General features: G+C 39.7%; 1 protein-coding gene across 1 annotated transcript; it reads right to left on the bottom strand.

Moving 5' to 3' along the window:
* Positions 1 to 9,090: 9,090 nt before the first annotated feature.
* ccdc178 (coiled-coil domain containing 178) lies at positions 9,091 to 26,091 on the bottom strand (the record flags this gene model as incomplete). Its single annotated transcript, XM_079237710.1, has 19 exons — positions 9,091 to 9,303; positions 10,358 to 10,492; positions 13,574 to 13,723; positions 16,636 to 16,795; positions 17,369 to 17,514; positions 17,707 to 17,820; positions 17,951 to 18,079; positions 18,441 to 18,503; positions 18,603 to 18,786; positions 18,888 to 19,024; positions 19,281 to 19,376; positions 19,463 to 19,616; positions 21,196 to 21,338; positions 22,156 to 22,376; positions 22,488 to 22,691; positions 23,145 to 23,224; positions 23,324 to 23,382; positions 23,490 to 23,626; positions 26,034 to 26,091. 19 exons carry the CDS (start codon positions 26,089 to 26,091, stop codon positions 9,091 to 9,093), a joined length of 2,583 nt encoding a protein of 860 aa, XP_079093836.1.
* Between the last annotated feature and the right edge of the window lie 773 nt (positions 26,092 to 26,864).

Genomic DNA, 26,864 nt, shown 5'->3' with positions numbered 1-26,864 from the left:
TTCAAACATCTATGGAAGAAAGAAAAGAGAAAGGGGGAGAAAAACCGAGTCTTTCCCTCGCTGTTATAGAGAGAACCGTCAAGTTTTAGTGCGCATTGCTAATTAGTCAATTTCTCTCTGCCTTCACAGCCCGACGACTTTGCTGCTGAGCTGAAACTGCTAATTTCTGGGACCAGCCTTTTTTTGGCTGTGAACTGGATGGATGAATGGCTTGTCTCGCACAAATGACAAAAAGCCCCTGCCTTAATCTCCATCGCCAAAATAACCCCTCATCTCATTCTGCTCCTGCTAGTCCTTCAAAAGAAGGTGCTTGACACAAACTCAAGTTTTGCATCCGCATCTGCAAATAGCACAAGAAGCACCACAATGTCCATTGTGTAATATGGTGAATTAAAGCGTATAAAAATAAAAAAAATCAAACCCAATTTAATTTCAATGTGACAAAAGCATCATCACACATACACACAGAGACACACAACCATGCCCAAAAGTGATGTGAAGTTATAAAACGACGAGTTTAACATAACACGCAGTGCTTTTTCGTCTACTGTTATCTTGTCTGATCAGTTCGGTTTCCCAGCCTGAGGTCTAGCTGCAGGCCTGCAAAACACAAAGGGTTGAAACCTGATACAGCATCCATCAGTGCACAGTAGTGTGTTGTTGTATGTGAAAGTCCTGGTCGGATGTTTAGAACCAACAAGACTGACCTATTATCTATTAAAGCGAGCTGATCGAGGAATCGCACAATGAAAATAAAACTTGTTGTTCTTATGTGAATGTCTAATTCCTAGCGCTAAAAACAACAGCAACAACAAGCTAACGGCCCCAAGCTAACTGGGGACGGTAATGATATCATCTAAATTAAGACTGTATCCTTCCTACCACCCCATCAGGTAAATGGTAACCATCCACGGGTTGACGCGGGATGGTCGCAGGATTCAAATAAGCGAAATAACATTCCCGCTGATCCGATCAAAAACTGTTTCGAAATGACTTATTAAAATCTGTCAATTAACTAAAGAGCTCAATTAGAGTAAAGAAACATACACACGGGACTCCCGGGGGACCTGAAGTGACAGATACCTCACAAGTTATGAAATGACAGATAGGAATAAATGGGTTTGTTCATGTACTATGAAATAGAGCAACACCGTCAAGCAATAACAGGCCACATATATAGGTAGTTTTAATAGATGGAACCAGAATATTGTTTGATGTTTGACTATTTGACAAGCAGGCAGCCTGCATATCCCCCACTTGTAGTTCTACTGAGTAGATTCGAGGTGACTGATTAGACTGTGCACTGCATCTCACATAATAATCACCTCAAGTAAAAACAATATAATACCAATGTATTAATTAGTGGTTTGTAACTAGCGCGAAAGCTGTTTTGTATTTTTTGTTTACAACTATTCCCGCGCTGCCTCATTTTTTAAAAAGCATTACAGTAGTTCACCGTATTCCACTTCAGAGTCGCATGCTGTTATCGTTACTGGCGCTCGGTTAGCACTACATTACCCAAGTCTCCAGCGAGCTATTTCTAACGCAATAAAAATGACCATTTTCAACTCTTTCAGCTCTTTGTAGCAACTCAGTCTCCTGAGGCCACTGGTCTTCAGATTGCAGGCGTTTATGGTTGTAAGTTGTTGCAGTGTGCAGAGGCAGGGGGAGGAGGGAGGGTCATCAGATAAGAGAAGAATTTCGAGACTAATTAAACCCTTTGAGACAAAGAATCACACCACAGTGATTTACAACTCTCTCTACCAGTTAACCCGACTCATATTTATCTGTCATATTACTCAGATACCATATCTACCTCAATGGGTAAAAAAAAATATTCTTTTTGTTCTCAACATTGTGGATGCGACAAGGGGAAGATAAAAGAGTAAACAACAACAGCTACATTATATTGTAAATACTGTAGTTCACTTAAAGAGACAAATGCAAACAAATATTTTAAAAAAAAGGTACAGAAAAATCCCTGTTTCTTACAATCTACTTCAGTAAAATTGTATAATACGCTCTTTATTTTACCCTCAGCTACTATATAACTTCCTGTGTGATGCTCACAATAACAAAACAAACTGTAGGCATTTCTGCTGCCTTAAATTGCTAAACTGAACATTTAATCTAATCAGTGCAATGAAACAAAACAAAAGGAGAAGCTCCAAAGTTGTGAATAGCAAAGTCTACCAGGCATAATTCCTTTTGCTGGCTGCTGCAGAGGGGTATGCTAAGATAGAAAGTATTATTTTCCTAAATGGAAGGTGTCAGATGGTCACGGAAATGTGATCGGCTGTTCAAGATCACTGCTTCCCATCTGCAATTTGTGACGTGTGAAAGATTCAGCCCAAATGTGCTCACCAAGCGTAAATCCTCAGCACTTTCTCTTATCGTGGAAAAGCAAGATAACCAGCTGTTTACAGATCAGAGAACATATCATATTAATATCATGGAGAGGGTGATATCATCTTGTTTGTAAAATATTTTGTTAACTAAGTGTGGTGTGGTATGGCAACCTATAAAGTGAGAGTTGTAATTTATGTGTTAGTGAAAGGTTGTTTTCTGATAAAGAAAAATATGAAACACGGAAAAACAGAAAATGCAGCAGGCTGCTTCTTTAGAGAGACTGTAGTGAGACTAACTTAATGCAAACTGCAGGTTACAGTAAATACTGAATTATAGAGCCTTCAGCAGTAACATTTGAATTAAAGACTCTCAGCTTCAATTCCAGTTAACTAAACACAAGGAGGCTTCTTTTGATTAAACATCCGTCTTATTCTATTATTGTATATTGTTCTACGATCTTAGAGGAGTTCACGGATATGTGTTTAATGATATTATAATGTGATATGACTGCTTTAAATAGGGAAAGAGTTACTATACAGTATTTTCAGTAAACTGTAACGTAAACTGTGTGGCAAAGGTTATACCAGTTTGTCATCTCTCGAGAGGAGCTTTGACACAAAGGAACAAACGAGTTCCCTCGCAGCATTAGTTTAATCTAAAGAGGTGAGGAGAAAGTGAAAGGGTCAGTTAAAGTGCAACATTTCTAACAGCAGCTGTACTTTTTGGACATTTGAACAGATGCAATCCAGTATTTACTTGATTAAAGCGACTTCTTCTTCACGTATTTTGATACTGGGACTGATTAGCGGGGGCTTGTCATCTTGGATCAAAGTTAGTCAGAGATGATTCATAAAACGTCCACGGTGTAATAAATTAGAAGCACTTATATTTGCCATTTGGGGAGTATGGGAGGCCTGCTGTTCTAAACCCCCAGATCCCCACACATGGCGTAGCCACCACAGACACGGCTCAGAGAGTCAGCCGGCAGCCGGGAGGTGAGCGGAAAGGAACAGGCGGTGTCCCCTTCAGAGTGAGCACAGGATTGTGTGTGTGTGTGTGTGTGTGTGTGTGTGTGTGTGTGTGTGTGTACAGTTCGTGTGTGTGTGTGGCATTTCTCAAATGACAAAAGGATACCAGTTGTGCGGTTCAGGTGGGAGGAGACATGGAGCTGGTGTGGAGACTCACCTGAGGGAGAGTCTGGGGCTGCCGGGACCAGGGGCAGCGGTGGCGACCCGGAGGCGTGTGAGGCCCGCAAGTGGCCACCATGCTGGGGAGGAGGTTTTGGACGGTGTGGGAGAGGGGGGGGCTGCTGTTGCGCAGTTTCCCCAGCGTGATGCATCTACCTTCAGGGTGGCAGCAGGCGTGGAGTGGGGTGCGATGGAGCGAGCACGAGCTCAGTGGCGCGGTCACCTGGGGACGCTGAAGCTGCTGTAGCAGGACTGATAGTTATTCCTTGGGAGAATTGCAAGATGAGCCCCATTGTATTAGCAGCCCCCTTCTACTGAAACGGCATCAATGTTCTTAAGCCTTTAAAGACAGAAATTGGGGTGCAAAATATTTGACACTTACCTGCATGCATTAAAGTTTTGTTTAACGGAACAAATATGACGTCTAATCTCTAAATAAAATGTACAATGCAATAATAAACAAGGGTTCTCTAATTCAGCACACTACTCTGAAGCTGTATGTTTCACTGTGCATCTGAATTACTGTCGTCAGAGTTAAACTTCAGTAAATTTCTTTGGCAACGGGAAGCCAGGAAATTATTCCAAACTGATTTGAAAACTCTCAGACATTAAGCTTTCTCATTTCCAAGGCATACTTTTGTGTTGCAACTGTATCGTAGTCGTGTGTTTAGAAATTCTCTGTGTCTAATATGGTCAGCACTCCCAATTATTCACTCCACTGACAAGTGAAACAAATGGGACCAACCAGTGCATTCTGTATTATCTACACCCCTTGGATTCCCTGACAATAATTAATACAATGGCAAGCTGCTGTTAGCAGCCCCGACGACATGAGCTCGACAACATAAGCTCTCCCTTTGCAACAGCTTTTTGAGAGGAAATTACATCCAGCGCCGAGGTCACGCACATCGTGGACACGAGCAGCCGGGTCACATCACACTTCTGTCTGTGCGCCTAGATCAGATAAAGGTCCTATTGTAGGGTGCCATTAACATCAGCAGGCTATTACTCACATCATTACACCATGAATGGAAGGTGTATGGAATATGTCCAGAATAATATGACTGTATGGACTGACTATAAAGGTATACACTATACCTTTAACTGCAATGCGTACTGTATATATCAGGGAAGTTCATTAATATGCCACATGATCTGACCGCTGCTACAGGATGGTCACACACCGTTATGTAGTGTTACTTCATTGGCTCGTAATACATATCAACAGAGATAAAACATTACTAATACATCACATAAAGACCGTATACTGCATGTAAGCAGGATTGGGTAACGCAGGTGTATGTTTCTGCAATTGAAAAAGAAAAAAAAAACAGTTCTTATGATAAAACCAAATAAAATAATTTAACTTTTTTTGTTTTATATGTCCTTTTTAAAGAGTTGTCATGTAATCATAAGAACTCCTCTTATTTTAGCCTACGAGGATATTAAAAGGTTTTTTTTAATTATAGGGGAGCACATTCTCCTAACATCCATTAAAGGAATGCCATGCTAATTTTAAATCCTCGCAGCAGGCATTGGCATCAACAGAAGAAAAGTGGATGAGTTTCTCTTTAACAGCTGTAATTTGTGTTTTCCAATCACCATGCTGATTCCTGCTCATTATACTCCGGTTTCACACCGGTAAGTGAGCAAAGTTTGGATTGATTGACTCTAATTAACTAAAAAATGTTCCAAGCCACGGATTTATTATCATGCTAGCTAGCCACAAATGTCAGAGACTTTCACAAATTATTATCCTGTTAAGATAAATATCTTTGAAATCAAATGAGTGTGGCAACACAAGGAACAGGTATTGTGATACTGATGAATTTGTTTGGCATGTTTTCGGCAGAGTTCCACACTAAAGACTCACCTGGGCAAACACACTGTTCCAGTGTATTGTTCAGCTGAACAGTATGACTGAATGACAGATGCTGTAGTTACCTAAACTTAAAGGAACACACTCCCTAATAACCAACTGTACTGTATAAACACTACAGGGAATGAACGGTAGACGTGGTTTTAAATGAGTTAGTCAAAATAAAATACTATATTACTCCTATATGAAGTAGTGCAGATCTGCCTGGTCTACTCCACGTTGACAGAAGACCTATTCCCTCTTGTGTGCTCCAAAACTTGGCAGCATCTCCCTCATTGATATTTTAGACACAGTGGCACCTCTCAACACTCACATTCTTTCCTTGACTCCGTCGGCTCAACTCTCTACTTGCTCATGAGCAGGAAGGTTTTTGGAGTTGACACCTTCCTGTTCTTTTTTTTTTTTAATCCTGATTTTGAAAAGATCTCAAAACAGAACTTTGGTTAGCTCGAGAAGACGGAACGTTGCTCTGATTCACTCGGCTTCACGTCAACGATCAGAGGCGATCGCTGGAGTGAATCCACACGAAACGGGCCCATCGTCTGCATGGTGGCGCCGGGCTGAAATTGAGAATCATGCCGCCTGTAAATCAGATTTTTTACCAACATGTGTCTTTTGCGAAACCTGCGTTTATACAAAAACACCAAAAATAAATCCCCTAAACCAGTTTGGCTGTATCACAGAATACAACACGGTGAGGCTTGTGCTGCACAGTCCATCCTCATCAAACTGAAACAGGCATCTAACATAGAAGAAAACACATCTCAGCTGTCAAGAAGCCCCATCAGTATTTCCACAGTCCACCCTCTTTAGAGTAGCAGCATTTAGGTGTGTGCACTTTGAGGCACAACTAGATGTCATCACAGATAAATGTGATGACATCTAGTTGTGGCTCACTTTCATTTATTTAGGGGATTGATTTGATGCAAAGAGAGTAGATGAATGTGTCGGGGCGGCGCTTTGATTTGAGATATTACCACGAAGCCAGTAAGGAATATGAGACGGACTGGACATTTTTCTCCTCAAGGTGCTTTTGGAGATCGAGTGGCAACATGCGAGTCGTCTATATATGAGATTCCACATCAATGCCATTAAGCGAGCGGTTCTGCATGTTTAAAATCATATAGTGTATTTAACTTAAAAGCTACAGAAGCAAACTATTAAAAATCTGAATTTAATTTTGGCAGAAAAAAGAGACTGCATGTTTTTTGTTGCCAAAAGTATTTTAAATGTTCCAGTTTGACAGAATGATAATAATAATATTAATAGCCCTTGATTTGAAATGAAAGTGCTCTGGCCACGTTAAGACACTACACTGGTCTGCGTTGCAGTCAATTATGTCTCTCTAAGGTTGTTGTGTTCACACTGCCCCCTTCTGTCCCCACGAGTAAGAGGGGCATCCAGCGTATCCACAAAACAACAGCATCTCTATCAACCAGACACAGGCAGAAGAGGGAGAGGGCACCACATATATTCCTAAAAGGAGCCCATCTAAAAGCATCGACCTTGAGAATGATACGACCTTTGTTATTGACTTATTTCTATTTTTCTTAATGTAAATTAACAGTCTGTAAGAAGTCTGATGAGATTTAGACAACTATTGTGTCTCCATAAACATTCCTATGTAACTTTTATAGTCTGCTGCCTGTGTATGGAGCAGGCATTAGTGTTGTGTACTATTAGCATGTCATTGTTGAAACATGATGAAACAGAAAACTATTTTCTATAAGTACTAAATGTGATTGGGTGAAGATTCCAAATTGAAAACAGCGTTTCCCCAGGGTTCTTTAGAAAGCCAGTGGATAGTGCGCACACAACATCCTTTCGTGCACACTATTTACCCGTGGATTGCTTCAGGCTAATGTCTCAATAATTTTCACTCCTTTCTCAGGTCCTTCCCACAAAGGACTTAACTAATGATCCATGGACAAAATGAAGCATTTAAATTTATTCATTAATCATTCATCTCCAGCTCATTGAAAATGCTAAACTTCCACAAAATTAAGATTGAATATTGAAAAGTGATTGAGGGAGACAGCTCTCGGAGAGCGGGGGAGAGTGGAGGAGTGCGGGGAGCGCTAACAAAAAACAGGGTCTTTCGGGAGACGGTGGTCTTCGCATTGGACACGGTCAAGGTGGCCAAGGTGTACTAAGTGCTAGTTAAGGTCACAGGGTTCCACTAGTTGTAATTAGATCTTGGAATCTGGAGAAGCGTAGAATTTCTGTCAACACTGCCTGTAATTATTCTCTTTTCCAATTAATGGTGACATAGATTAATTATCTGATGAGGCAAAGCCAATTGCAATCATTCACCCAGCTAAAATTAGATCAGTCCTGACAGCAGCATGAAAGTCACCTGTTTCATTGTTATGGATTCGCTGCAAGTAGAGAGGGGGGGGATAGTGAAGCGTGCGAGGGTAAGTAAGTAAGTAAGTTGTCTGGTACAGGTGAATGTCCAATTACACTGCTATTTGAACTGAAGGCATCTACTCATTCGATCCTGGACTGGCTTGTTTGTTCACTCCGGCATCGTCAGTGGTAGTAGAGTCATCCGTCAAGGATTGCAGGAATGCGCCGATGAGCTGAATTTCTGCTGACAACCCCTCCTGTTTGAATAACATAATAAATGAAAACAAGCTAATTAAGAAAAGGCAATAATACAAACTCCTCGCTGTATCTGCATCCCACACACACACAGACACACACACACACACACACACACACACACACACACACACACACAGCTGACGGAGAGTCTACATTTGTGAAAGTAAAGTTACCATCGCGTTGGTATTTTTGTGAGGAAGGAGAACAAGAGGCTCCTGGTGAACCACGTCCAGGTTCAGTGCTCCTCTGTTTTAAAAACCTCAGCATCCAGTTTTTCTATTAAACTGCCTGGCACTGTCAACCGGCTTGGGAATCTGAACTGGCCTAGCCATGCAGAAATTCTCTGACTAACAATTATATCAGAAACAGGATCTTGGATTACAGTCCCCTGGGACTGGGGCAGTGGGCGTCTGCTCCAATCATTACTGGCCATTCAACAAGACTCTGCACTGCTCTCCGCTGTTAGCCATTGTCAATTATGCCATCCCTAGTGGAAACTCGCAGAACACAAAGCTGAACTGCCAGTTCTGGCAGGAGTGTAACAGGATGACAGCCCCCCCCCCCTCCCATCCCCCTCCACACTCCCACCACCGCCCCCCACACCCACGCCCACCCTAGGGTTCCTCGGCCTTCCTCCCCTCAAGCTACTTTTGAACAAACTGCCATTTGGCTTCAGACTCGAGCACGCCTTAGCCGTGAAAAGCGCCAAGCTGACCTCTCTTACGTTCTGCTTGTGAGGTTAAGTGGACATGATGGATTAGTACAGGCCTTGTCGGGAGCCCGCTTTACCTCCAGTCACAACTGGTATCAGTTCCTTTGATTTCTTCATTTCTTTCTGACAAAGTGCTTTGATAATCCATGATGCGATTGTGAATCTCTGCATTTAGTAATGACTGTATTATCACCTATCTGCGTACTGGCAGTGCATTTCTTTGTAATCGGATCACACGAAAGGTCTTAATATTTAAGTAATTATACAGATTGTGTTTTTATGCCCTTTTTTGTTGCCTCTCCTCATATAGGTTGTACTTTTTAGGCGCAGAGCTGGATTGTTCATGAGGAGCCTGTTTAAAGTGAGTGTTGCCTGCTCTGATGGACCCTGCACTGAGCTGTGACGGGTGACGGGGTGGTGCGCTTGAATACACCAGGTCTTTTGTCCTTCACACTCTGCGGCTCTTTGAAAGCTCCTCCCCCTGTGCCCCACTCCTCCCTTCCTTGAGCTGTGATCTGCTGGGGCCTTTTGAGGCTGGGCCACTGAGACATGGCTGCTCCCTGTAATGTCTGGACCAGGCCCATCAGGAAAACATATCAGGAATTGGAAAAGGAGGAGGAGGAACAGAGAAGGAAACCACTTAATAGTATTTCCACTAGGTACTCCCCTGGAAAAACCTCTAATCAAATCTGAGCATATTTGGCCTCCAGCATATCTGATTCATTTTGGTGAACAACAATAAACAAAATAGGAATTTTCTTTTAAGCAAACACAACAGATTGGATTGCAACTGATAAACATGGCCACTTAGGGGTTTGGAAATGCCCTACTGAAGAAGTAAAAAAGTAGTTTCATGATATGGTTCCATGGCACCTGGCTCTGGGGTAATGCTGGACAGGACATTTCATAAAGATTCATCACTGTCCCTCCGTCCGCTTTGCCCTCATCTCACATCACAGCACAGATTAGACACCGATTATCCTCTAATTGAAGATCCTTGCTTCTCAACCTTGTAGAATATGTCGCTACTCTTCTGCAAGAAGGACAGAAGGTTACTCTGTTCACAAAGAAGGAGCCGCTGATATCCTCCCTGCGTTGTAATGAACTCACTCTGAATTATCCGCAAAGTCAGAATAACACCCCCTGCTAAACAGGAATCGGGCTCAAATGTTAATGCGATGTGACCAAACACAAAGTGTTGTGTATATAGAGTTATCTAGAGAGGCAGCCTCAGACACGGGGTCACTGCAGAGGCACTCTAGCAGACGCATCATCCATCACGTCAGCCTGTGATCTGATGACTGAATGTATAGAGAGTAATGTAACGGTGGCGTGGCGTCTTTAACTCCGCCATAGCAGCGAGGCACGGAGTCTCGGTGGATGCTTGCCTGGCTGCCCTCGCTTGGCAAAGAAGACACAAGGTGACTGACTAGCCGGATGAGGCTCAAACAATGCCATGCATAGCATGGAGTTACTGTAGTATGCAAAAAGAACACGCTTCCATCTGGTAGAATACCTCGAATGGGATAAAAAAAAAAGTTGAATAGAAGGATTTACCATTTAAATGAATGGGGACAGTCGGTGCTGTTTTCCAGCCTGTTTTACATGTATGTGTACAAATACCTGGGCTGTTTGTATTTTCTGGTCGGTCTCTTGAGAAAGAGCCTGGCACCGGTCCAGTTCAGCCTGGCTGTAGAGGCTGCGTTGTTTGAAGTATTTCACCAAAGCTTTGTGCATCCTCTTCTGCAACAAAGAGAGCTAGGGGGGAGAAGGCAGAGAAAAGGAATTGGTAAGGCAGGAGAGGAAATTAATGGCAGTGTTCAAGAAGAATGATGGAGGGGAATAGAGAAAGCAGTCAATAGCCCATTCTGCAGTACACGGGCCTGACAGGAATTTCACAGTCTCTTGGTTTCTCTGCCCACTCGTGTGCACTCATCAGAATCCAGTCACATCTGGCTGCCAGGATGGGGGGTTAATTTTCTCTAAATGCTTCAGCAGTTTTGTTCTAGCCGAGGCAAACTCTGTGACTGCAAAGCTGATGAGTAAAATATTTCTACTTCACCCAGTTTAACTTTATACCAATCCCCTCAAGACATATTTTACACATACACACAGAGTCATGAACCCCCCACTGAAACCAGAAATTATTCCTAGTCTCTTGGAAAGACATGCTGCTTGCTTTATTATTTGAACACAGTTTCAAGCAAAGAGGTTTAAATTCTGATAGATGCCATTGCTTCCCTCCCCCCCCATCTCTCTACTCTTCCTACAAAGCTTATCATTGCTTGGCAATGTGTTCCCCAGTGCATTGAAAACTAAAGCGAATTAGCTCAGTCATCAGCTCCTGAAGGAAAGACAATAACAAGAATGCTCTTTATGGTGTTCCCTGTTAAAAGCCAAGAGCTGAAAGCCTCTACATAAACAAAGCAATGCTTACATGTACAGGATTTATATAATAGTGTAAGTGCTATCGGATGCTAATTAATCGTTCATTTTTTTCATTTACAAATGACAATTTTGCTTATTTGAATGTATTTACATTTGTTGAATATTTGATGAAGACATATCATAATGCTTTTCCACATTCTCTCTTTTCAAGAAAAACTATTATATCTAATATTTGATAAATCAGCTAATGTGTCTCTTGATTGGACAATTAATTAATAGGACATACATCTTCCATTACAAAACTACAAAGCCTTCACAAACCACAATGAATGGAACAGTTTAGTTAATTACGTATTATTGAAGCTGTAATCTGCATTTTCTTTTAAATAATACATGTTTTTATATCCCATATGTTGTAATGGAGGATGGCCATGGTAGTAATACATGTAGCACATTTACATTTACAAACCTATTAAGAAACGTTGATGATGGTTTAATGTGTTGCATCCAACCTGGGTGACAATGCTAATAAATATAGAATAAATAGCACACTACCGTCAGTGTTCAGATCCTTTACTTGAAGAAAAGTATTAATACTGCAATACAAAAACAATCCATTACAAGTTGAAGTGCTCCATTGAAAATGTCACTTAAGAAAAAAGTATTATTAACAAAGGATACATAAAGTATCAAAAGTACAGTAAAAGTACTTCCCTGCAAAAAAGGGCCCTGTGATTATTATATATTATATTATTGGATTAAATATGGGCAGCATTTTAGTGTGGTGGAGATAATTTGAACTACTTATAAATGGGTAGTTTCACCTTTAACAGTGTAGAAGTACAAATACCTCAGACTCAGTTACATTCCATCACGAACAGTCAAGGTACATGGTTGATAACACTTCACTCAAGTTAACGTAGCAAGATTGACACTAAATGCTGCAATTATTAGCTGTATTTCAAGGTGTCAACCTGTGGAGAGGTAATAATGTCAGCTATCGAGGTACAACTATAACCTGGATTTAAAATGTGAATATCAACGATGGGTTATGTATAATAGTAGAATTCTTACCGCACTTTATGCCAGTTTCGATTTAAGGTGTTTATGTGCTGCATCCTAAAATCATAATATGGGTGGTTTTAAACGTGTCACTTGAGCTATATGTCAGGAATGCCTGTTGTCAGGATTGTATTTCAAGGATACTTAAGAGAGACTCATTGTGTTCCTCACTTGAATATAATGAAAGAGATTATGGGCTCTTCAAACACACAAAATGACTGGCATGAGGCTTCTCTCACACAAACACACACGCACACGCACACGCACACGCTCACGCTAATGCTCTGATCTCTCAAATGATCCTGACCATGTTAAATGCATTTACCTTGTTGCCTCCAGTTACTAACACATGGTAATCACATTGTGTAATATATGTACTAACTGGGACATCAAAATCAAACATATAAGGATAATTGTACATCTGAAACAGGGAAGAGGGGTGCTTGAAGGTTCCTGTATGAATCAGATTAAATGTGATCTACATTTCAGAAACATTGTTGATCATAAGCTTGTTATAAAAAACTATATTCAGGCATAAAACACTAGCCGAGAGGCTGCCGTTACAGAAGTGTAGAGTTGAAACAAACAAAAATGGTGAAGGCTGAATCCGGAGTAAAAGAAAATCAGGCTTTGATCATGAGCGTGGAAAATCCTGTCCACAGGATTTTATTTTTGCATGCATTTTTCACTTGATAACATTCATGCAGTTAGATGAGGAATTGCTCAAGTAAAGGTATTAGTCATTTTTGGAACAAATAATATGATTTTTTTCATTGCAGGAGCAGTGCGGCTTCTCCCTGGTGTTATGCTTGTCATGTGTAATTCCACTCCAGTTAAATTGTGACAAAAACTATATAGATTTAACAGTAAAATGCTGCAGAGTTGTCTCCCTCAACTAGTCAAGACCTCTCGGGCTATTTTAGCACTGAAGGCACATTCATTATCTGATCCTAACCTGCGTTTGCTGCTGATCCCGAACCAATGGTGTGTGAGCTGTGGTGAGCAGAGGCAAATTTGTAACACCCCGATAATAAAACGTTTCACTTCTGGCCGCCTTAGAAAAACTATAATCAAGAAAACGTGGAAGGTATAATATTTACATGTGCCATCAACCTCTCTCTTTACTCCCCTTGGTGGCAAAACTACATTGCTATCATTACATTATGTCACATCCATCATCCTCCTCCACTCAAGTTATCTCATCATTATTAGATTGCTGCAGACACCTCCTCACTGGGTGCCAAACTAAAACCCTCTGAGATATACTGCCCATGCACAGATCAGCTATCTGGTGCAAAGGAGAATAGTGTGGAATAGAACACAAGGCAACAAGGCCAGAAGAGAGGGGTGGTATTAAACATAACAAAAATATATACATATAAACCGTACCTGTGTGTAGTAATAAAAAGATCCATGTGCGTGGTTTTTCTCGCTCAGTGCAGACACTGCCTCTACTTTGGCCTTCATGAGGATCGTCTGCAGACCCTCGTACTCACCTGCCAGCCGTAGGTTCTCCTCTAGTGCAAGTATTAGTGCGAACTACACAAACACATGAAAACAAAATGTGAAGGTAAGACGGTGAAGGTAAATAATATGTTTACCGTTTTAGTTTAGCACAAAGGGAAGTGAAAACAAGAAAACAATGACATCAAAAGTACATAACAACAAACAGCATAGATTGTGCAGGAGACTTATAATAAAACCTCCCCACTAGGTATTACAATGTATTTTAACACTGTGCATGTTTGTTACCTTAATGTAAAGAGATATAAAAGGAACATAAAATAAAAAAACTTTTAAAAACATGTCGTAGGAATGATAGTAACAAATAAACAACCGTACAAACATGAACACATAGCACACATACTGAGCACAGTATCTATGGAACAGGTGTTGTTGTTTTTTAATATTAAACTTAAATACTGGGAGCTAATATGAATAACCACTAAGACACAAGCTGGCACAGTGTCATCTGCACACCAATATTGTAGCTATTGTAATTGTGACATACCTCCTCTTCATTATCACATTATCTCAACATCCTGATCCTGATCTTTTTAAAGCATCTGTCACCAGCTACTACTGATCCATTGCCAGCTTTCTAAGTCCCAAATTTAAATATCTTACTGTGCAAAATTCCCTGAAATAGTTTTGTATATTCGGTAATATGAGACCTGGGATCACTGCGGTGATAAAACATTGAGTTGGTGTCCCTCTGAGACTAAATAGATGTAATTGATGTTGGAAAATCTGGATTTTTATAATAACATTGGAAAATAAACCATATTTAATACAATACCACATCCGATTCACGAGGTCACCGTCAGCCCTGATACCGATCCGGTGCGTCTGATTCACCACCACCAACTTCTCACACTTAAATATAAATTTGGCAATGAGAGCAATCAAAATTCTCAGATGGAGTTGTATTAGTAAGATGATCATGTTACCAATATGTTTGGAGTAGTACACAGCGACACTAGCAGAAGAACGACTGCTGAGGCAACATTATTATCAGTAGAGAAGTAAAATACATAATGAATGAACGCATAGATCAATGATTTCACGACGTGTACAGATACCCAAGAAGTGACTGTGGTGATGGGAACTGAAGAGTCAATATACAGTACTGTGCATACTGTACAGTGACACACAATGACCTTTAAGAAGATACTTTAGTTGTAAGATGTGTGCGTACAACACAACACAACACACGCTTTCTTTATTTGTGCTGTTAATTAAGGCAATATAAATAGCAGGGATACAACAATGGACACTTTTCTGGGAAATTAAGCAAATAGTCAGAGTGAGTTTGTGTCTCTCTGCATGTCCTTTTTTCCTTTCAACAATGTTCCCCACGTATGTGGCTGGTGAATACCTCAAGTCTACCTACAGACATAATGAAGTGTGTCTCTGCAGTAAAACAGAACAGCACTAAAGTGATGAGTTTAACCCAGCAGAAAGAGGGGCTGTAAACATGACAAATGCCTGCTATTGATTTCAGGTTTAATTACTCCATGCAGCACTGACAAAGCCCATCTGATGCTGTTGTGAAGTGTAAATGGAACAAATTACACTTCATTGCCCATAAGAAACTGATAGCGTCGGCAGTTTGCATTGTTTACTTTGTGCTCGCCAAATGACAAGCCCCGATCGAATCAAAACACAGGTGCACCTATGAAAGACGCAACACTTTGGGATGTGTATGGAGGTAATTGAGATGACCACAGATTCCAACAAGTTGGCCTATTTCACCGAGATATACCCTGGATATCTTAAAAACAACTAGCTTGTATTTAACATATCCACATACTGACTCCCATCAGGATATTAGGTTTACTGACCTGTATTAGTTCCTATAGGGAAGAGGAGCTGTGGCCCACAGCAGCTTATGAGAGTGTAGTATGAGGTCAGCAGTTTTAGAAGAAATCTCTTCTATAAGAAATATCTAAAAGAGTCTAACCATTCTGCTTCACGCACTGTGGTTTCTGAATGCACACTCTGCTTATTATGTTATGCTAATGCAGACATTATGTGTGCTTTATATTGGTCTCAATGATTAAAGTGACCAATTTCCTTCGCACTTTAGACCCTGATCTTTTTATTTGGAGAGGAGTATTGTTGTTCATCTTATTTCGTCAAGTGAAAAGACTAAACCCTTTTTTTTGCATGGCTAACTTTTATCTGGCTAATGGGAGTTGTGTCTATGAGGAAGACTTCTAATTCTTAAATTGTCTCACGCCAACAACTTCTTTAAAGTTGCTGCACTTGGATGCATGGCGGCTTAAGCTCCATTGCCTTTTCTTGTTTTGAACTAATGCATTCTTGATCACCGTTTAATGAAACTATATACCACATGGCGATTTCACATTAGATAAGCCATGTGAAACCCCCATCAGCAAAGAGGCTCTGGCTGGGGCTGATAATCCTGCAGATGAAAACCGTACAATAAATAGGGGTTTCTCTTACAAAGGAGTGTTCAAATACATGCCATTTTGTGCAGAGTGTACCTGTGTGTTTACAATAGCCTATTTCTGACACTGGCATAAAAAATAAAAAACAGATCATATGCTTATTTGATATTGCGAACAATTTACATTGAAATCGCTATATAGAAAATGTTGGCCTACAGGTAACAAAATAGGAGCAGCATCTCACCACGACACGCATCATCAAATTTGTCCAGACAAAAGACTATAACAACAGTGAGTTGTCATTTGTGGGAAAAGCACTTAAACAAGATTGACCATGGCTTGTAATTTTAATTGCACACAGCTCTTTTCTCTGCATCTTAAGGGAAGTATTGTGACAAGCAATGTGCTGACACTAATCCACAAACAAATAAACAATGAGATATATTTTTTTTTTTTACACAGCTTGTCTCACAGTATTTTTTGACACAAAAAAAGTTGTGTATTTACAGAAAGTAATACTGAACAACATTTTGTTACCTTGATGTCTTCCATTTCCTTCTTTCTTGCTGTAACATGAGCAGTGTGTGTCTGCATGGATCGCTGTGCTCGTTGTTGGCAGTTATTAATATCAGACTGCAAGGTGCTCATTATGAGAGCAGCTGACTTGTTTTTGAATTCCATCGCTTCAAAAACACTTCTGGAAGGGGAAATCAAACACATAAAAAGACAATTATTTTCCTAAAATGAGTTTTGAATATCTTGCTTATAGAGCCTGTAGATGTATACTCAAAGCAAGACATTTACAGTATTTAGGAAATACTATATTATCACATACACTCAACATTGTGAGAGAAAAGGTTGATTATGAATGCCTTGCCTTTCAAAAAGGCTGATATTGAAGAAAGATTGAGTATTCTTCAACAATAATATCCTATTTTTGTTATAGGCAACAGCTTTGTTCGTATAGCCCATTTAATGGGGAAAGTCAAAGTGCTTTACAGAACAATAAACATACAGTAAAGATAAAAGATTAACAATAAGAAATAAGTACAGACAAGATATACAAGAGATTATGACAAAACCTCACCATCCAGTTATTGAAGGCTATTTTAAAAATAAGCTAAAAAAGACAAGTTTCAAGTCATTTGAGGAGGAAGTGGTAAACAGAAAAGTGTTTAGCTCTGACTTTGACTCTTGAGACAGCCAGTAGGCCCAGATGTCGAAATTATAAACCATTAGATTGAGTGTTTCCTGTATGTTACTAACTTACTCAAGTTCTGCCAAGACTTCTGGCATGCTTTCGACCATTTCTTCCATTTTATCGGAAGTGTTTCGGTATAATCCGCTCTTCTTTGTAAGGTCAGTCATCCTGCCCAGGGTGTAGTCAAATCTCTTGACAACGGCAGCGTGTGAATCCTGGAAACAAATAGTTGCATTAAGGTTGAAACTGTATTTACTTCTAAAGTGTTTCGAGAGAGATATTATTTTGTTCAACAAAAGAATGATAAATAGCTGGAACTAGCTTTGTGCTCATTGAGCTTTACAGAGTGAACCTGACTTGGCGACAGGAGGAATTGTTTATGCAAACATTTACTTTTCTGTTCTTACCTGAGCAGCTTTCAGGTGGTCACATTGGAGTTTTTCCTCCTTCTCAAGTTGAACTAATGTGTTTCTGTGTTCACACTGAATCTTTTCAAAGTGTTCTGTCAATTTCTGGATTTTCTATTTCAACAAAAGATTAATCACAAATGCAGTTCATTCATACTTGTGTGTACATTCTTTTATTTATTGCTTTTTGTTAATGTGCATATATCCTCAGACGGAGATTCTAATTATTAAGATGTATCATTACCACAACTTTTGTCTCCAGTTCTTTTGTTGCTGTGGATGCCTCTTCAAATTCTTTCTGAAGTTTTTTGTTTGCCAGCTCTGAGCTCCTTTGCTGTTGATACAGTTCTTTATTTTTATTTGCACACTGACCCTGATGCAATAGAAAACACAAAGAAGAATGTCATTACCCAAAAGGCTTCAAACATTTACAGGGGGTAAAGCAGTAACAGGAAATGTAAAGGGTGCGGGAATGTATAAAATTATGCAATTGAATACAGCCATTTAAAACTATCTTTATGGAACGTATAATGTTCACTTTTTATTGAGACTGTGCTTTGTGAAGCTTCACCTCTTCATATCTTTCATCATATACAATCAAAGTGTTCCACAGAAACTGAAAAAGTCTGCAAAAATACAGTGATGTATTTTGAAGAGTTCAATTTAAATCTACTTTGTTTGCGTCACAATTTTGTGATTGCATTTTTCTTCTCTGAAGCGCCTCATGAATTTACCTTCAGTAGTTCCAGGGCAGACATCTGACTTGTCAGATGTTTCCTCAAGTTTTCAATCTCCTTCTGTAGAGCACAGAGAAGAAAACATTTGGTATCGCACATTTTCCTACAAACAGTGACCCATGCAGTATACATAGAACATGTACATATGTTGTCACTGACCCTGGCCCTCTGTTCTTCCATGAAGGTGAGCTTCTCCTGCTCCTCCAGTTTAGTCTGGGTGACACTGTGCTGAGCTACAACCTGGGTCATTTCCTCCTTGGCCTTTTCCCACTGCTTGTCATTGTCAATGATTTTCTGGAGCATCTGCTTCCTCTCCTCATGCATCTGCTTCACTGCCTTCACGCTAACAAAAAGAAAAGCACACAGAAAAGTAAAGGTAAGCTCACATTAGCATTGCTCACCACTAATGCCAAATAGGTCATTGTTTTGACTTTGATATTGTACCTCTTAGACATTTTCATCTTGTAGTCTTCCAGATTCTGTTCACACTCCATGTTTTCTTTACGAAGAGCTGCAAAAGCGTCACGTTTTGAAAGGAGCTGCTCTTCTGTGCAGGAAACCTCTGCTTCCCCGTGAAGTCTCTGCAGATAACATAACATACAGCGTGCCACTGAGTGGATGCGCTTCTCCAAAAACACCTTACAGAGTCATGATTTCAAACATTATTAGCATGCATGGCTCCAGTGAGAGTCCAATCGTAGTCTGGCAGGTATGAGCCGCGCTCTACCCAATGCACTATCAAGACACACATAAGTAGACAAAGCAGCACCAATGTTATAAAGAAATACCCACCTTTTTTTCTTTCCATGATTTTAACACCTTTGTGACAATACTTACAGTTTTCTCAATGTTTTCTTGCAGTGCAATTAGTTTCTCTTCTAATTTCTTGTTCCTTCGCATTTCATCCTCAATTTGAAGCTTCGTTTGCAGATTCTGTAATAGAAGACAAACATGAACTGGACTACTTTTATAAACTGTTGAACTCCACCTTTAAAAAAAATCTAGACAATATCCTTTACCCAGTCATTTTCTGTTTTCTCGAGCTCCATCATTTTAGGGATGCGTTGTGTTGTGGCTGCGCTCTTTTTTTCCGTAAGTGCAATCGTCTTTTCAGCATTCTTCATTTCTGCCCACATGCCTTCCTCAAGCGTCTTCAACTGGTTTAAATCGCCCCTGGAGAGAGAAAAAAAGTTTTGTCTTGTGTTTTAAAGTTGGTCCATTAAAAGGCCGTTTTTGATGGGAATCACACAATAATCTATAATACAAGTCAAGCGACACAGCATGATAACTGGGTGATCGCCTGAACAATAAACTGGACTGGACAGACAAAACAAAAGCGCTTTACAGAAAAGGGACAGCGCAGAATAACTGCTGAGGAGACCCGGGTCATTTGGAGAGCAGGGAGCACTCCTCAAGACTATGCGGTGGCATCAGCCATCTTCTATGTAATGGTTTGGTGGGGAGGCAGCATCTCGACCGCTGACAGGAAGAGACTTAACAAACTGGTTAGGAGGGTCAGCCTGGGATCCCCCCTTGATCCAGTGGGAGTGGTGGGAGAAAAGAGAATGACGGCTAAACTAACATGTCCATGCAGGACCCTCTCACAGCACTGGGCTGCTTCAGCTGCTGTATGAGAAGGAGCGATACCGCAGGTCCTTCCTTCCAGACTGCTCCCAATAAACTGCACATACCAAAAACTGGGAAAATATTCATTTGTGTGCAACATCAATACCAACGTATAGCACTGTGTAATATTGATATTCTCTGCAATACCAACATTTCATATTTCCTTTTTCGTATGTGCAATAATGTGAACTCAACCATTCAGTCTGTCTAAGATTATATTTTAGATGTTTTACTGTTTACTTATTTATTATATCGTTACTGTTTGATTACTTATTTATCATACTCGTATTATTTCATACTGATGTGCCTTGTCTTTTTTACTGCTGTCAAACTGCACATTTCCTCGCTGTGGGACAAATAAAGGATTATCTTATCTTAACTGATATCGGAAACTATACCCTTAATTTAGGTAAGGATTAAGGAATCAAACCTGTATTGATTTTGTCCCCACAGCGAGTTTAAATGATTCATGACCTGGTTTTGACTTCAAAGAACAAATCTAAAAAGCCATTCATATTGAATCGTGAAATATTTCTTTTAAGTTTGTTAAATGAATGGTTCGGTCCGTTACGGTGAGCCTCATCATCTGGTAAAGCAGCATCAAGCAGAAGTATTGTTGCTATGGATACATGCAGTTTAATATACCTTGCACACTGATTTAAAGCAGCAGTTGACTGTATATTTGTTTGAGGAGTCGTCTTATATGATTCAAGTGTTTTCAGTGGCACAATCAGACAATCACAAATGCTTTGAGAAGCAATTACAAATGAAATGTTTACCGACTGCGTGGTTATCAAACATGATGCAAAAGGGATAAATACATTTGACTTCAGTTGTTTTTCTGTAACTTCCTTTGTGCTTTGATAGTGTGCAGTGCATAAAACCTTCAAGAAATCACAGAAAAAAAGCATTTGGAAATAACAAATCCACAAGAATAAAACAGTCATAGCAGATATACCTTAAAACAAAAGTCAGCAGTGGTACTTAGTGTATATATACTTCGTATACTCTCCTTGTGCACTTGCTGACATCAACGTTTCAAACTTTTTTCATGGCAGATGTCTTCTGTCTTAGCTGTACTACTGTATGGTGAACCTGTCGGTTTTCACTGCAGTTAGATACTCACAATTTGCTCGCCAGCTGATTCTTAGTCATCAACAGAACTTGATCCAGCTCCTTCTTTTCATTGTCGGTGTCCAGCTTAATCTTTTTTCTCTCCTCGTCAACCAGTAGGAAATCGTTGTGTGTGTTTGAGTATACTTCATCAGTCTGAAAGATAGAAGAGGGGAGATCATGGTACTTTCTTTTCCTCAGTTATTATTAGAGAACAATTTCTTCAAGGTAATGACAATATATCAATAGAGATGAATCCCAAACTGCACTAGTAAGCCACTGCCATGAGCCAACAGTGAGGCTGTGCACATAGGTTAAGCTTTGGCAAACATTTGAAAATCCAGAAGCCTAGCTATTAACCCTATGAAATGAAAGATAAACACATCAAAGCCCAGGGTTAATATGTTCAGAACACTCAGAGCCAATGACTTGATAAAAAACACACCTCCTTTGTCAGTCTGGTGTTTCATTTAGCAACCATGTAGCGGTTTCGTATCAATGTTGACCCCTCTGTATCTTCTCCATCCCTCTCCTCTCTATTGACACACTTTTATGGCATATTCATATAGCTGAATTCAGTCCTTAGGTTTTGATGCAACCTGACTTGAACGAAAGAAATTAACAAGGACAAAAGCTAAATGAAAAGTCAGGGAATTATTGAAGTTATTAGGATTCAACCTCTGGGGACCATGAATGTCTGTACCAAATTTCATGGCAATCCAGTCATTTGTTAAAATGGAATGATTTTACTCGACCAATGTGTTGGATAAACACTGGACCGCTAGACCAACACACATTGCAATCCCGAGTGCCATGCCACTTGTGGATTTAAAATAGATTTAAAAAAGAGGAAGTGGGTGAGTGAGTGAGAAAGAACAAGTGTGTGAGGAAGAAACAAATCGGAAAATGTACCTTATTTGGAGTTTTTATTACTCTGGTTACATAGACAGGAATGAAACAAATTGGAGTTTACCTCAGCTTGTGCTATGTTGATCCGATTTATGATTCCTCTCTGTAGGTCCAGGTTTTCTTTCACAATGGGAATTTGTTTTTTGGCGAAGTTGACGTCCTCGTGTAAGCTCCTGTTCCACACCTCGATGAATGACAGTTTCTCCTGAGCTTGCTCAAGTTTCTCTCTTTCTAGTTTGAGCTGCCACTTCAGTTCAGCGATGTCTCTAATGCATGCCTCGTGCTCTGGGAAAAAAAACATATAGTCAAAAATGTATTGGGAAAATCTATTCATTGTTTATCTATGCATCGCGATATTGTCATGAAGAAAGTATACCAAACTTCTCAATCACAGACCTTTTTGGACTAAAATGGAGTGCTCTTGTTGCTTCCAAAGGGTAATACTGTCGACTTGGTTCTCCAAAAATTGCTTCCTTCTCTTCTCTTTTTGGAGAGCTTCCTCTGCATACTGCCGATCAGCCTCCAGCCGCTCAATCAGACACACGACTTCTCCAAGGACATCATTTATTTTCTTCAATAGTGGCGATAAAGGACAACTTTCTAGAGGATTAAAAACGTTAGAAGATTGTTGCATTGTACTGTACTGTGTAGCACTTTCAACTCAATAACACAAGCAAAGTAAACTAGTGTTTGCAAAGATGTGTTAACATAATCTGACCAACTACAAAGTGCACATGAACATAAACCCTAAAGATCTATGGTATTCTATTAGCTGAAGTGGATACTGGTTGGTATCTTTTTAATGACCATGTAGACAAAAGATGTGAACCAGTAACTGGGACTGGAAGGAATTATTGTCACACTGACAAGCTATTACTGCTAGAAACGAAACCGAGAGTTTCTCCAAGGAAGTGCACACTACACACTTCTGTGTTGCTCCTTTATCTACATTGGCTTTTGGGATAGTGTTTGCTTTTCTATTGCTTGACAAAACATTAAGAACAAATATTTTAGAAATTACTTCATGGTGTTAAAAAAGAAAAAGGGGTTCACCTTGCGCACTAATTGCGATGCCTTCGACGAACAACTCCGCAGATGTCACTGATTCAGTATCTGAGTCTCTGGACTGATATCTGTGAAAAAAAAGGAGTTAAACTCATGTTGTGTTTTTACATCCTACTGAATATAACAAAAATAAAATAATGACAATTAAAAACATTAGAGGACTTCACCTTAAAGTGTTGCCGTATTGATGCTTGTCCTGATTGATCTGTGGCAGATATTTTCCAGACTAGTACAAGACAAAAGGAAAGAAATGCTTTTGCATAGAATTTGACTCCTCTCTGAAATTTGTTTTACAATACTTCACGCGTCCGATCACATCCGACATCAGTTTACCTGTTGCCACCAATTTTCCACTGTCATCTTCAGCTCTTGGATATGGTGAATAGCATTGTTGACACATGGCAAGGGACTGTTAAGTAGAGCACATGTGCGATGTCGACCAGAGCAGACGGCTTGAAGATCTTCTTGATCTTGAGAAACACAAATTATTAAGATCTGTTAATGCAACTTCAGTTTATGACATACAAACAATTGTTTTCAGAGAAGGAATTAAAAGCCAACCCTACCTACAGATGTCTTTTATCATTCTACAAAGCCTCTGAAATATTTCATAAATAACACACTGATGAACCATCCCTTAATGGAAAAAATAAATAAATCAGAAAACAACAAACTTTTGTTGGAACAAACATTCACCCTACTTCAATAACTTTATTTTGAGAAGTAATTACAAAATGTATTTGGCTGTGAAAGATGTTCTGTGGTTCTTTACTATCTCTTTGATTCTGGTTGCATAAACCCTGCAATATATTGGAAGCATCAGTGACAGAGCAGACACAACTAATTCAAACATCTCAAGACAAACCCAAGGGCACAATTCTTAGTGGTGAAAGGACGCCATCTGGCTGAAATAATGGGTAAAAAAGCAGTGCAGATGGCAGTAATCCACATTACCGTCTGAGAAATACTGACTTTTCGTCTATATTATCGTGCAATAACATGACATGCTCATTCACAACTAAAAGTAACAACATCTAAATATTGAAGGTTAATTAAGACCAAGTTGATGTTGGTGGCAAAAAGTTGAAAAACCTGTACTGTATATTATTTTGATATACATATATTTACTTACAGTAGTAATTAGATAAAAAGACAGGAAACAATTACAGACTATTTAGAAAAGCATGTTTTTAAAATAAGACAGGAAATAGCATACAATATAAGTCACATTAGTTCTGTACAATTGACAAAACTGTACAGAGAGGTATATTATATTATGAATTCTCAATTCTTATGAGCGATCGTATCAATCTTACACAGATAGATAGATAGATAGATAGATAGATAGATAGATAGATAGATAGATCGATAAATAGATAGATAGATAGATAGATAGATAGATAGATAGATAGATAGATAGATAGATAGATAGATAGATAGATAGATAGATAGATAGTAATATATATAATATATTTTGAGGGCCAACTTTTATATGTTTGTGCTTAACTTAATAGGGTGAGGAGTACCAGGCTTGGGAAAAAAGGGTCCGCCCATAGATTCAGCTGAACCTCAATGTACGCCACCCAAAGGAGGACCAAGTGTAGGCGCACACACCCACAAGAGTATCATCGATTGTCACAAGGGGGGGTGAAACATGCACCACCAGGCGATCATGCACCCGTCTGGTGTTGCCTGGCTTTTTTCCAAGGACAGCATCACATGGGGTAGTTAATTGGCCCCTTCATAACAACCATAACTGTCAGGAAGCTAAAGACAAACTACCCATACTTAAATCAGTATAAAAAAGGTCACAAACTGGATGTGAGACAATTGAACCTTTCCCACTTGAGATACCAGATATCTTGCAATTGGCGATCCATTAATTGAACAATGGCGAGAAGTGAGCTGACTCAGACCGACACAGGAACCGTCGAGTGAAAAACGTGTGGGGGCACCTGAAATGAAGGCCATCTGTTGCTGAGCAGTTTAGATGAATAATACAAAGTGAAAGAACCAAGTGGGGTAGGAAGGTGGTGAGGCAATACGTCACCAGCGGGGGGAATAGGCTCTAAATCATACCGGCAGGGAGGATTATAGCCACAGAGCAGGCCCAAGTGAGTCTGATGGCCAATAGTTACATCGTTTCACTAATGGCATTAGATATTTAACTGTAATTATCATAAAACTGTAGTCGATTACTTGATATAATTTCCGAGTTGCAGTCCACTCAGCACACTCTGGGCTTTGTGTGGGCAGCTTTATTACTGTGAATGGGGGACAGGTGTGGTCTCCGAATTAACTTCATATTCAGCTCGATAAATACCACGTTAAATTGTGTTTAACAAAAACCTAGAGTCAAAATGAACAATGTATCTGGTGACCTCACTGATTATAGTTTCTGTCGTCCATATTTGATTGTATTTATTTTCCTGTTGGGAGTTATCATCTGTTGTAGTAACAGAGAGTCTCCCTTAGATTTTACTTGCCTGTTTGGACTTAAAAAGTAAAATAGATCAGCGTGTAACATTAAAGCAGATGTATTTCACAAACTAAGAACATTTCATTACTATGTATTAAATGAGGACAGGTGTGGTCTCCAAATAAACTTGATATTCATAGACAGCTCAATAAATAATGGTGTGTGTTTTCATCAAAAACCTACCACTGACCACACTGGTTATAGTTTCTGTCGTCCATATTTGTTTGTATTTAGTTTCCTATTTGGAGTTCTCATCAGATTCTATGTTGCCTGTTTGGACTTTAACAAAGTAACATAGATCAGCCTGTAACGTTAAAGGAGATCTATTTCACAAACTAAGAACATTTAATTACTAAAACCCACTTCTTTTACAGTTTAATACCGTTCATTACTCTCACCTTGCTGACCTGGTCGTCCTTCCCTGGACGGGAATCTGAGCGGTTCGACGTCCGGCATAGCTGCGAGTCCTCCGACAGTCCGACGTTAACCTGAACACGTGTTATTGTTTTGTTTGTGGAGGGGAAACAAACAAACGTGAGTTACTGTTCGCTATTTAATTAACGTACGCGTGAGGTAATAACATGTTTAATATCTGTGGTTGGTTACGCTGTCGGAGAAAGTTAACGTCGGCTAACGTTGTAACTGATACCGTCACTCAGCTCGCTCTCCAAGCGAACGTTAAATTGACAGTTAATTAACTTAAGCTAGCTAATTACATATTAATGAGCAGGGGGGGGGGGGTCATGGCAGAAAGTGAAAGCGGGGGGAAACATGGCAGACTATCAACTTACTTGTATTAATACATCTTTACATCTTTGACGGCCAGCTGTCTTGAAGTTTGTTCTTCTTCTGCGTGACAATAGCTGACCCTGTAACATCAAAAACATCAACATTAACACAAAAAACTGCCTTTTTATTAAAGTTTTGCCCCCAACGAATCAACTGAAGTTGCTGTCAATCTTCTCATGGGGTTGCTTAGCAACAAGGGGCTGCGCTTGGGAAAGGGCGAGTTGCGTTCAAGAGCAGCAGCGACGGTTCGTGCTTTTAGGGTGTGAAGTTAGGCACATTTTAGATTTAGAGAGAATGATCATTTATTTATTTTTCATTTAGATCGGTGTTGGCAATGACAGTCATGTAATGTATATTTTTATCTTCATTATCATAAGCTTAAAATCCAAACTTTAAATCCGAGAAACATCAATTATTTTGATTGTCTTGAACATTTATTT

This window comes from Taurulus bubalis (assembly GCF_910589615.1).
Source record: "Taurulus bubalis genome assembly, chromosome: 1".
In the NCBI taxonomy this organism is placed as follows: domain Eukaryota; kingdom Metazoa; phylum Chordata; class Actinopteri; order Perciformes; family Cottidae; genus Taurulus; species Taurulus bubalis.
This window is presented reverse-complemented; position numbering and strand designations above follow the sequence as displayed.